Source organism: Etheostoma spectabile, chromosome 10 (genome assembly GCF_008692095.1).
Source record: "Etheostoma spectabile isolate EspeVRDwgs_2016 chromosome 10, UIUC_Espe_1.0, whole genome shotgun sequence".
NCBI lineage: Eukaryota > Metazoa > Chordata > Actinopteri > Perciformes > Percidae > Etheostoma > Etheostoma spectabile.
In genome coordinates this window covers 27,273,740-27,285,468 of record NC_045742.1, presented here as the reverse complement: position 1 = coordinate 27,285,468, position 11,729 = coordinate 27,273,740, and the positions used below count along the sequence as shown (strand labels likewise).

Below are 11,729 nucleotides of genomic sequence, written 5' to 3'. Positions count from 1 at the left end.
TCTAACCAGGTTTCAGTTAAAAACATAAAATCTAGATTGTGCTTAGTAATAAAATCATTGATTAAAAATGATTTTCCTGCCAAAGACCTGACGTTTAGTAAGGCTAGTGTTAGTGTGTTTTCATTTTTTGGGACAGGCTGTAGCTGACGAGGAATGGATGCTAAATTTGCTAAGTTTGCAGTTAAGTGCTTATTCACCATTCTTTTCCTATTACCTATCACAACAGAAATTGAGGAAGAATTGAATCCACAGGGCCCGGGCTTGTCTTGAAAAGAGTCATTAGTATCACTAGTCCTGCAGCCAAGGCCCGGCACATATCAGATAGTGCTTGCCAGATTTTGCACACAAGCGTCCTTATCAGTCTGGGGGGAAGGAGTTTTCTGACATCCTGGTAGTGGTGCTTGGCGTTTTACTTTGAGCCATGGGGGTAGGAAGGGGTGCATAATTGATGGGGGAAATAAGGGAAAGGGTGTGTGGAGACATCAGTAGAGACAGCGATGAATCCTCAGAAGGTTCGGGGTTGGGAAGGTTTGAGGGGTGCTGGACGGGTGAAGAGGGGAGTGGAGGTTTCGTGTCTCTGCTCTCTGGTCTCCCATGGTCAAATCTTTGCACAGGCGGGGGCTGTGCTGGATCACTGCCGCACTTTGTTGTGTCTTCCTTTTGTTTTGTGACCTTGGCAGAGGGAGCAGATGTGTAGCGCAGAAAGTAAAGCAGATTAGAGGTGAACAGCTTTACTCCTGGCTTGTTAAGGGAAAAGTCTATCTGCTTTAAAAAGATGTCTGCGCTCCCAGAAAATGTTTAAATTGTCAATGAACTTCAGAGAGTGGACGGTACATTCAGTTGAAAGCCATTTGTTTAGTCCCAACAGTCGGCTGAATCTCTCATCTCCTCTTCTGACTGACGGTATAGGACCACTGATAAACACATTTGCGCTTAGGGGGGTGACTGTGTCAAGCAGTTCCCTAAAGTCCAGTTTCAGCAATTCAGACTGTTGCTTTACAACATCATTTGACCCTATATGCAGAATAATGTTCTTCACAGTTGGGTGTGCTGCCACGATATCTGGGATTTTTTGGGTCAAGTCAGACACCATGTCTTTGGGAAAACATAGTATTTTGGTGTTTTTACTGTTTTTTAAATCTTTTACAGCAGAGTCACCCACAATCAGGGTTTGAGGCCCAGTTGTTAGCTTTTTACTTTTTGAATTGCTCTCAGTCCTTACCCTGCTGTGTGGTGATGAGACGCAGTCCCGGTCATCAGATGACTGCCCAGCGTCCTGCAGCAGAGGAGCAAATCTGTTATCCAGTTGCACACCAGGTTGTTGGGGGGGCATTTTGTTGCTTATTTTCCCTTTTGCAGCTGTCCACGGCTGTGTCCTACTAGGTACAGGGGTTGAAGAGGCGCTCTGCCCAGATGATAGTGCAGGCCAGCCGGTCATATCACAAACCTCAGGGCGCTGTGCCCGGCCCGTTAGTCGTCCTCCCATTTCCCAGGAAAATGATTTACTCTTAGGCTTCGCACCAGACGAGTTCCAGGGAGGACCGCCACTTGTTGATTTATTACCAGTTCCACCCTCCTGTTTCTTTGTAGTCTTGTTGGTGCTAATTAGCCGTGTGTTAGCATACTTCTGTCCATTGTTATGGGTCCATGGTAAAGTGGTGTCATTTCCACAAGATCCGTTTACTTCCACGTTCACTTCTAGAAGGTGAACCTTGGTTTCCAGAAGTGCAATCTTCTGAAGGAGTTTGTAGTAGTCTTCTACGGAGAAAGGAGGCATCTTGCTGCTAATTAGCTTTAGCAACAATCACTGTAGGACAGGCTTGAGCTATTGGTAGGCCACGCTCACGCAGAAAAATTTTAAAATATGGCAATAGCCTACTATGTCTACAAAAAATGTATAGTCCAGTGTTTTTGAAGTGTCCAAGATCCGCTGCTCATAGTTTCTCAGAGGAAAAGCACGATTATCAGCAAAAATATGCAAGCAGAAGCAGGAGCAAGCAGCAAAGCGTCTGCAAAGCGTCTGCACTGTAAGCAGCATATCAACAAGCAAACAAATTTAACAATGACCATTTCAAACCGTCTCCTTTATATCTCTGTCCCATCTAATTTTGCAGATTTGGTTCAAGGGACTGTGGATTTGCTGTTGAAGACAGGGAACTGGATGTGTTTCCTGAGGCAAGGCAAGTGATTGATTTAAGCGGTGATCCAGACATAGAGGAATACCTCCAACAGGCAGTGGAACAACACGGACTACAACAGCCACAAGACTGGAAGACCGCCTCAGAACTGTACATCACTCTGAAGGAAATAGCTGGGCTATAGATATGGACTATTGGAACCCGTTTCTACCTTTCTTAGGTATCCCACATTAACATGGACATATTAAGACAATATTTTCCTTATTTAGTATTTTGCTTTAATGCATCTTAATGCTTATCAGTAAATGACTGGTGGACTATTCATGCCTAAGTTTGAAAAACACTTCCCATTCATAAATGTGATCCAACATTTACAAATTGCTTCAAGAGATAAATCACAGGATAATATACCAAAAGTGTTTCTTTTGAATTTTCAGATTTGGCAACTTGAACTGTGGGACTGAAATGGAGACATTTTACACTTAAAGTTGTATTTATTTTCTGATTCAATGTTCATGTAAACAACAATTACTTACAAAAAGCATTTGTTCTGATTTTTTATTTTATTTTTTTAAATATATGTAGAGCTGTAAAAAACAGGAAACAGCAATAACAAACAAATCAGTTCTGACCAGAGTTGATAAAAATAAAAAACAAAAATAAATAAAACAGCCTAAATCAAGCCACAGCTCAAACCACTTTTAATAAAAGTAATTATGCATGAAAGTCCCTTTGGCAACTAAAAACACCCAAAGCCTGGCGCATTTTGGATGCCAAACTCCATATTCTTCCTAAAGACACTGTAGGAGTCGAGTAGTGGGAGCTTGAGTGTGTTCGAACATGTGGTTGCCATTGGAAACGGCGAGTCATTTAAAAACCCTATACTTGGACGGGGTGTTATTCCTGCTGGTGGCAGTGCTGACAAGCCAGTGGCAAACATCAGCACATCTGGGAGGGACACAGCTATCACTTCATCTAAAAAGAGAAAGTCAACATTGTAGTAGTGCATTGCTTGACACGGCATTATCTAAAAACATAGTTACTCATTAGCTTTATATTTCATTGAAGAAACTAAAACTTACAAATATGACTGCACTATACAATTTATATACTGTACAGTCGTGGAAAAAAATAAGAGACCACTTGAAAACGATGATTTTTCTGATTTTACTATTTAAGGTAGGTGTTTGAGTGAAATGAACATTTCTGTTTTATTCTATTAATACTGACAACATTTCTCCCAAAATTTTAATGAAAATACTGTAATTTAGGGCATTTATTGGCAGAAAATGACAACTAGTGTAATGGTAAATTTGAATCTGTCTATGTTTCAATCACTTGAGATGTCCCTACACCATGCTTTTCCCCAAAGGTATCAGATCTCCTTTTGTTTGTTGACCATTTGTGTATTTTCATGTCTAGACCTCTTAACTTCCCACCTAGACACAAAACCCTGCAGGATGCCCCAGGTGTGAAACACACCCTCGGGGGTCGGTGCCAATACCTGCAACAGACAAAAGGGTGTAAAAAACACTCTCTGGGGAAGGGGCCGACCCCTGCAGCAGACAAAGGGATGTGAAACATATTTTATTTATTTTTCCTCTCCTCAGGTATAAATGTTTAGGTCTCCCCATTCTCAGAGTCTTTCCTTTACCATCACCGCTCAGGTGAGGACTGACCTTTCCTTGCAAGGAAATAAAAACTTGTCGGCCGGCAGAATTATTATTATTATTATTCAGCAACACAACACGAGTATTTTAACTTATGCGTTTATACATCAGTTTTAGTGGGATGATGTCAATGTTTAATCCCAGCAGTGGTTTTTATAATCTTCCTATAAAACCAGATGTGTTTCAGGCGATCACTTAATCAGTGTCTCATTAATGACTTGTTTGTGTTGGTATTTAAAAAAAAAAAAAAAAAACTCGAATGAAATGAGTACCATACATGTAGAGATGCTTTTAAAGAAACATTTGTAAAAGTGGTCTCTTAATGTTTTCCGCGACAGTATATCTAACAAAATAGCCATGACAAACCTTCACATTCCAGTAGAAAATCAGCCCAAAATCCGATAACTTTGGTCTCTCTCTGCCACCTGTTGCTTCCCTTTGTGCTGAAGTCTGGGAGGAACAGACGTTCTATTTCTGCAGCAGTCAGGTCCTCGGCAGAATAGCACAGGAGAGGTGCCAGCACACCAGGATGCTTCTGGACTGAAGCCAAAAACTCCAGACTAGCCAGTCCGTCTTTGAATCTATTGAGGACAATTATTTTGTAAGACATAGGTGTGATTTATCAGGTCTGACAGAAAACAATACTACCAAACATTTAACAGCAATGTGTGCAAAATACGTAGAGAAAACAAAAACAGCAACCGCATTCTCACAACGCTGTGCAATAATCAATTTATTTCTTGAAGCTTTCACTTGTTGTGTATGCCTGAAGGAGGTCACAGACTGAAAGCTTGCAGAAATAAACTAATGATTGCATAGCATTATGAGTGTGCGGTTGCTGTTTTTGTATTTTTTGTGTCAAAAAATGTTCAGCTCAAGCACCTCTCAGAAGAATCTTGCCCACAGATGAGCGGTGGCTTTTTTCACAATTTAATATATTTTGACATAAATTCTGATTGTATAATCTCATGCGTATAGGTAAAGTAGATTGTTTATATGGGATCATACAGACAACATTTCATAGTGTACAGAGATTAGTTGTGATGTCAAAAAAGGAGAGATCATCATGATTTGTACTTATCTCCTAAAAATCTTGCTTTCACATTGTAACAGAAGTGTGGTAAACAAAGCACAAACATTTATTTGAGCACTAAGCACACAAAGGAAAAATAGACAGATAAGCCGGATGGTATTTGAGGGTCAAATGGAGCATAACCTGAGCTGCTAATTACTGAACCTTTATGGTTTCAAACAGCTGATTTGTTTCATTAGTACTAGCTAGAAATAAACCAGGGGAACTGCAATATATTTTGCCATGTCAAAAGGTACATAAGACAGAACTTTCAATTGAATCTAGTAGACATGCTCATGTAAAAGTTAAATATTTGTCTTTAACAAAGTTTACTCAGTGTCAGACTGTATTTCATGATTTACACACTTACATGATCCTATTTGTGGATCATAAAAGTGATGGAACCTAATATTAGCTAGTATCGTTCAATACATTAAAATGTTTTGTTCAGCATTTCCCTGAATAGGACAATAAGAGGACATAGCAACTGAAGATAGAACAATCTAACCCAGTAAGAATGCTCCTCAATCCTGCTATTTCAGAAATACCTGGTGACACTGTTTCACAATGTGTCAGTGGCTGCAGTGATAGGCAATTTGTAATACTGGCTGAATGTTGGATAAGTTAAAAACTAAACTATTACATTTTTGGATGATTGTTGGCAAAGAAAAAAAGGGTTTTAAATATTACCGTTGAATGGCAATGTGGTTGCGGTCTATAATGTACCATTTGAGGTACTCCTCCACAAGTGTATGCTTCTCACAAGCTTTGACAGGTCGGAAGCATCCAGCTGTTTGGAACATTGTGCTGTTTTGCAAAATTATATTTTGCAAAGACTCCTCCGAATCGGCTTCCTGGACCTATTTAAAACAAAAGGTATTATTAGGCCAACCCTAAAACATACATGCTTGTTTACTCTTGTCCTTGATGAATAGAAATCTAGCATTAAAAAAAAAAAAAAAGATGAAATGACTTTTACATTTGGTTGAAATAAGTGGAAATCTGTCCCTTTAAATAAGTACAACTTATCATCTCTTATCATCTCATTTTCTACCTGATGTAGAGCTCTCCCTATATCCTCATCTTTTACATCTTCCACAGTGGCGCTGAAACTTGGCTTCCCTATTATGTGGTTGACAAGGTCCTTTGAGAGGAAATGTGGTGCTGGTCCCCCGTGTATGACGGACACAGCAATCATTTTGCCTGCAAGATAATACTCATCTTCCCTGACAGCTGTTATAGAGAGTACAGAATTATCATACATAATTACCATCTATATCACTGGCAGAAACAAAAAGAAAAAGAAAATTATCTGAAACTTCTCATTTTAATATAACGTCAAAAAACCCACCTGTGGGATTGTACACAAGATAGCGTCTTTCTTGAGGTCCATCGAAGATGGGACGATTTCTCAGGTGATCCATTAGAAGTGTGAGGAATTCTCGCCTCGGCCCACCTGTGTCCAACCCTTCTTCTAAAGACCCTGCATCATCTGTGAACTTCACAAAGATCTCACTTTTTTCGGAGTATGAGCTGCGTCGAAAGCCTCTTACAGCTCCATCCCATACATCAGATCTGGATATATTGAACCTGCTGACTTTCTTGTGGTCAATTGCAAGTGCCAAATTTGCAATTATTTCAGAGGCCTGCACAGTTGTGGGTCTAGAAAAAAGCGAAAAAACTTATTTTAGACATTAAAAATAGATTCAAAGCACAGTAGCTACTTTACTTACTTTACACAAATCTTTCATTCCATATTCATAGACTATATCCTGACATGAAATTGACACGAGAGGCACTGATAAGTCAATCTATAAAAGAATGAGCAAGTTTTTTATTCTTATTAACTTAATTCCAATGGACTCTCTTTAAACACACATCTCAACAACTGGACCTGATTCAAGTAGTTACAGACAGAGAATGTCAGATTGGTTTTCATTTTAGTGAGTCCTCACATTTGTATAATTCTATTTTGGACAGAGTAGAGAGCTTGTTAATTTTCTACTTGTGTCTATATGACTCACTCAGATTTTTCTGAGGGCATGTCCTTTTTTTCCTCAAGAACGAGAACTTCATCTTCATCATCGTCAATGACGATAGGTGCAAAGAGGTTGGTGTACTTCCTGCAAAACAAAGACATTATGTGCACACAATGTAATTATAGACACACATAAATGCATATCCAATCAAATCAAACCAATCAAATTGTTGACGAGCTCTTCCAGCTTAAACTCAATATCTAACCTTTGTCAGGAGAGAAATGTGTTTACCCCTCAATAATGTTTCTGATATTTTGTCTACCAATCTATATACAATTACACAAAACACACCTGTAACAGGAGCTCTCGACATCAAGACATGTGGAGGTACTTGCATAACTATGCTCCTCATCTGAGTGTATAGTCTGAAAGTTAAGAAATGTAGAAACAGGACATTCAATAAAGTGACAAAATAATTATGTAACAAACTCTATGGATTACTTAAAGGGGATAGTTCAACATTTTGGGAAACCTGTCTATTGCAATAATAATGAGAAGGTATATTACCAATGCCTGTTGTTTTGAGAGTCCTGAAGCACAGATGCGAGCTGCTCAGTGAATACAACGGAGTTGGACCGTATAGGTTGCTCTAAACTAATCAAATACACAATCCTACAATTCCAAAATGCTCTTATGGACAGGAATGTACCTGCTTATATGACTAATGATGATTAATGCAATAAGGAAAATTGCCAAAATATTCAACTATCCCTTTAAGGAGGTGAGATAATAAAGAACAGAAGATGACATTCAGTGGACACATTTCCCTGTTTATTTTTATTCTTGCTAATTTAAGTGAAATGTGGTACAATTGTCAATTCAAAAAACTGCATGACGTAAATATATGGCATGATAAAGTATTGAGTTAACTTTTCTTATATGTGCTTCTGTGCTTGAAGAGGATATCTGAAGTGATCTTTGATGCATCCACGATCATCTAACTCTCAATATACGCTTTCAATTTCTTAAGTCAGGCACATTCACAAAAGGCTTGTAGTTAACAGTTCATCTTAAGTGGCTTTATATTCCCCCTAAATGAAAAACAAAGCTTAAAAGCACACAACTGCAATAAACATAATACTATGATTATAAGTTTACTTCAATAGACTTTGGTCTAAAGGTTTAAATGTAATCATAACATCAAAACTGATGGTGGACGATGGCTCCTCTCTCTTTACTGCAGGATGGAGAGATATAGAGGATATTTTGTACCCACAGGCATCAGACTTTCTAATTCTTCACTGAATGGTAGATGAGCTGCCAGAAGTGAATTTCCCTATGAGGATCAATTAAGTTATTGTTGTTATATTAGACCATATAATAGTTACATTGATGGTGTCTATGTAAACATTTAGCTATTGTTTTGTTTCATACCTAAAGTCATGGACCAGTGAGGAAGATAGAGACTCTATGTAAATAATACTCCATTACCTGATGTACTTTAGTAGAGAGTGACAACCCCCCATCACCATTCCTGAGGGCAAAAAAGCATAAATCATAGTACACTCCAAAATATATTGGTGACATTGCAAAACCAAACAAACAATGATTTATTGAAGTAACAATGCATTTGCGTATAGTACACGTAACAAGAACAACAAATTACAAAGCTATGTCAATAGCGAATAAATATGTATGCAAATGCAGTAAAATCTAAATTTCTATGGTACACACACACACACACACACCAACTACTTACACCTTGTCAGGCTCTTTGTGTACAGGACTGCTTTTGTGGTGAGGTTCAAATGGCTGTAGTAAAGACATCATTTAATTCAAATACAAGTATTTGTTTAGTACTGGTAGGCCGATGTCAAAAACCTACACAGGTTGAAGGCAGGTTAATCACATAAATCACTCAAATATGTTTGAAATTACACTCACCAGTGTATCAGCTAGATCAAAATCTCTTGATGTTGTTTTTATCACAATCTCAGGGTCGGAGTCAGATGTGTCTGGATATTCTCCAACTGAAAAACATTAAAATAAGCTCACCTCAATGAAGCTTTCCCAACGTTCTCAAAAGAGACACATTACCAATACATACTTCAGACATTTTTCATTTATGAATTCAGTGGCATTTCAGTGTCCTTGCGAAGCAAGTCAAACGACACAGGCTTTGAGTCTAATCTAGATGATTGTTTGCCATTTTACATAACACTAGGTGTAGTGTTTTGTTAAAAGCAAAAAATGTATAGTATAATTCTTTAAGTGATGAATGACCAACATATAGCATTATAGCAAGTCCAGCCATCTCTGCACTGGACACAACTAGGTCATAACAACACAGTTTACCTTTCTCAAAGTCTTTTTTCTGGCAGATAAAAATGATGACCCGCTGATATGACTTGCCAATTTCTTCCTTGTATGCTTTTAGAGTAAATGGTCTTTGTGTCCCAGGGATATTAATAACTTCAGAGCCATCTGGATAAAGAAGGAGGAAAGGTCCTCCATCCAGGTCTTTGTTGAAGTCCCTCATTTTCCTCACTGCCTCATTAAGCAGATCTAGGGCAGTGATGTCAGGATGTGTAGAAAGGGAAATAGTTTTCCCACGCTTTGGCTTGAGGACACCACCCTTCCCAGTGGTCATCAAACCAATATTTATCTGCAAAATAAATAAATAAAATTGTAAGTGGGTAATGTTTAAAGATCAATGTTTACTTAAAATGATCAATAACGCTATGTTACATGTCACACTTGGATACAAAATGGGCAATTATTAACTCAAAATATCACTGAAAACAGAGTAACCCACTGTTTATGTTGAAGTGGTCTTTATTGTCATTATACAATCAACTGTACAACTGAATAATGAGGTTAGAATGGAGGGTTAGTCCTGAGCCGCTGCGGGCAAACATAATTTTACGTGCCCATTAAAAACCCAGTAAACAGCAGATTACTTTTCGATACAGGTAATTGGTAATACAATGATTTGCATGTCACGGTTACATATTCATCATAATAAGAAACTAGCAAATATGTACAAAAGTGAAAACAGGACAGTGTCATTGTCTGAGTAATATGGTCGTGGCACAGAAGCACATTAGTATTATGCAAAAATATACTGGTCAGCATAAAGATGACCCTATCATCAGGCTTCCTTTTAGAGGACTGAGATGATGGAAGAATGTCAACAGCTAGTTAACAGTTGTTCATTCTCACTCTGTAACCAACTTACCTGGACTTTACATATTTTCTTTGATTTCATTTTCCCACATGAAAAGTTTTGCCTCTCTTCCGCTTTTCTCTTTCGGTACTCTAGAAAGGTCCCTAGAGTAGGGGTTTGAATAGTCTGTGATTCTACATGGTAGCAAAGGAAAAATATGTTACATTACACACACACAGCAGTAGTCTAATGTTTTACAGCATACAAGAAACACATTTTGACAACACATTATCTTTTGTAAAATAGGGGTGCAGTTTTGGTGACACATAAAAAATGAAGCAAGAAAGTGAACAGATCTAAAAACACACACAATCTTTTCTTTCTGGCCTGCAAATAAACTAAACCCTGAAGATGCTTCATCTGGGGACGTTCTAAAACGCTTAACGGGAAAAAGCTTAACGTGGTTTAATGTACCTAAACATCGATCAATTATCATCATATTTCTCTCACATATTGGTCCTCATTACCAGTACAAACTGTCAAAAAATTGGACACGTTATGTAAAAAGTCACGTTAAGCTTTTTCCTTACAATATCCCTTAATGAAGCAGACACGCTTAATGTCAGCTACCGTCCATAATAATAGAACTTTGGGGTCCGATTTTTTGACAGTTTGTACTGGTTATGAGGAGTAATATGTGAGAGAAATACGGTGATGATTGATCGTTGTTTAGGTACATTAAACCACGTTAAGCCTTTTCCTCGCCATAGACACCAATGAAGAAGAAAACGTTACCGTGAGATAACTTCTATAATCGTTGGATTTCAGTTTAGGTTTTTTGACAGGTTTAAGTGTTTATGACAAGATAAGGCCATGGTAAATATGGTGATGATTGATCGTTGTTTAGGTTCATTAAACCATGTTAAGCTTTTTCACGTTAGGCGTTTTAGAACGTCCCTTCATCTGTCTTCAGTTTCACTGCCTACTGTAAGTTATAACCTGCATCAATACATATTTCAATCCAAACGGCAAGATTCATGAAACACCTGCAAAGGAATTGTTGAGTAAGGTCTGGAAACTGACAGTTGGCCAACTTGCCCTGGTAGGCTAACGCTAACGGTACACCATCCTAAAGTAGCCTAACGTTACATTAACGTTACATCCGTTTACTTACTTGAAGGTTGCGCGTGAGCGTCGCCACCGTCTTCCTGCAGCCTTTTCCCACATTCACTGCAGAAGTTAGGCTTCTCTTTGAACTCTTTTCCACAATGTTTGCAATACATGATAGCGGATACCTCTGTGCTCCCGCTTGTCTAGAGCACAGCAGAGTTCTCCGCGCGTAAGTCTGGCGGTGATGTATTTCCGGTTCAAAGGATGGACCAGTTCTTTTGTCCAATCAGCGACGATTCCTGTCGCCCGAGGGTACCTACCTTTTCCGTTTTGGTTAATGTCGTTGTGTTTTCTCTTTTTGTGTTGTGTTTTCTCTTTTTGTGTTGTGTTTTCTCTTTTTGTGTTGTGTTTTCTGATTTGCCGTTGTGTTTTCTCTTTTTGTGTTGTGTTTTCTCTTTTTGTGTTGTGTTTTCTGATTTGCTGTTGTGTTTTCTCTTTTTGTGTTGTGTTTTCTCTTTTTGTGTTGTGTTTTCTGATTTGCCGTTGTGTTTTGCACCTCAGGGCCACCGTACTAACCAGTTTGTGTCAGTGTCT

General features: G+C 38.5%; 1 protein-coding gene across 1 annotated transcript; it reads right to left on the bottom strand.

The window, feature by feature from the left end:
* Positions 1–3,577: 3,577 nt before the first annotated feature.
* Positions 3,578–11,308, bottom strand: LOC116696606 (G2/M phase-specific E3 ubiquitin-protein ligase). Its single transcript, XM_032527686.1, has 11 exons — positions 11,200–11,308; positions 10,098–10,219; positions 9,215–9,524; positions 8,804–8,889; positions 8,642–8,671; positions 6,901–6,914; positions 6,232–6,542; positions 5,935–6,113; positions 5,571–5,740; positions 4,175–4,389; positions 3,578–3,642 (listed from the first exon to the last, which is right to left on the bottom strand). Exons 1-11 carry the CDS (start codon positions 11,306–11,308, stop codon positions 3,578–3,580), a joined length of 1,611 nt encoding a protein of 536 aa, XP_032383577.1.
* Positions 11,309–11,729: the final 421 nt, after the last annotated feature.

Bases quoted from the DNA above. Each gene is read 5' to 3' on its own strand.
- LOC116696606 (XM_032527686.1), bottom strand. From the start codon at position 11,308: ATGTATTGCAAACATTGTGGAAAAGAGTTCAAAGAGAAGCCTAACTTC. The intron at 9,525-10,097 runs GTAAGTTGGTTA...TTTATTTTGCAG, and splicing joins AGAAAATATGTAAAGTCCAG to ATAAATATTGGTTTGATGAC. The intron at 8,890-9,214 runs GTAAACTGTGTT...AATGTTTTTCAG, and splicing joins GAAAAAAGACTTTGAGAAAG to TTGGAGAATATCCAGACACA.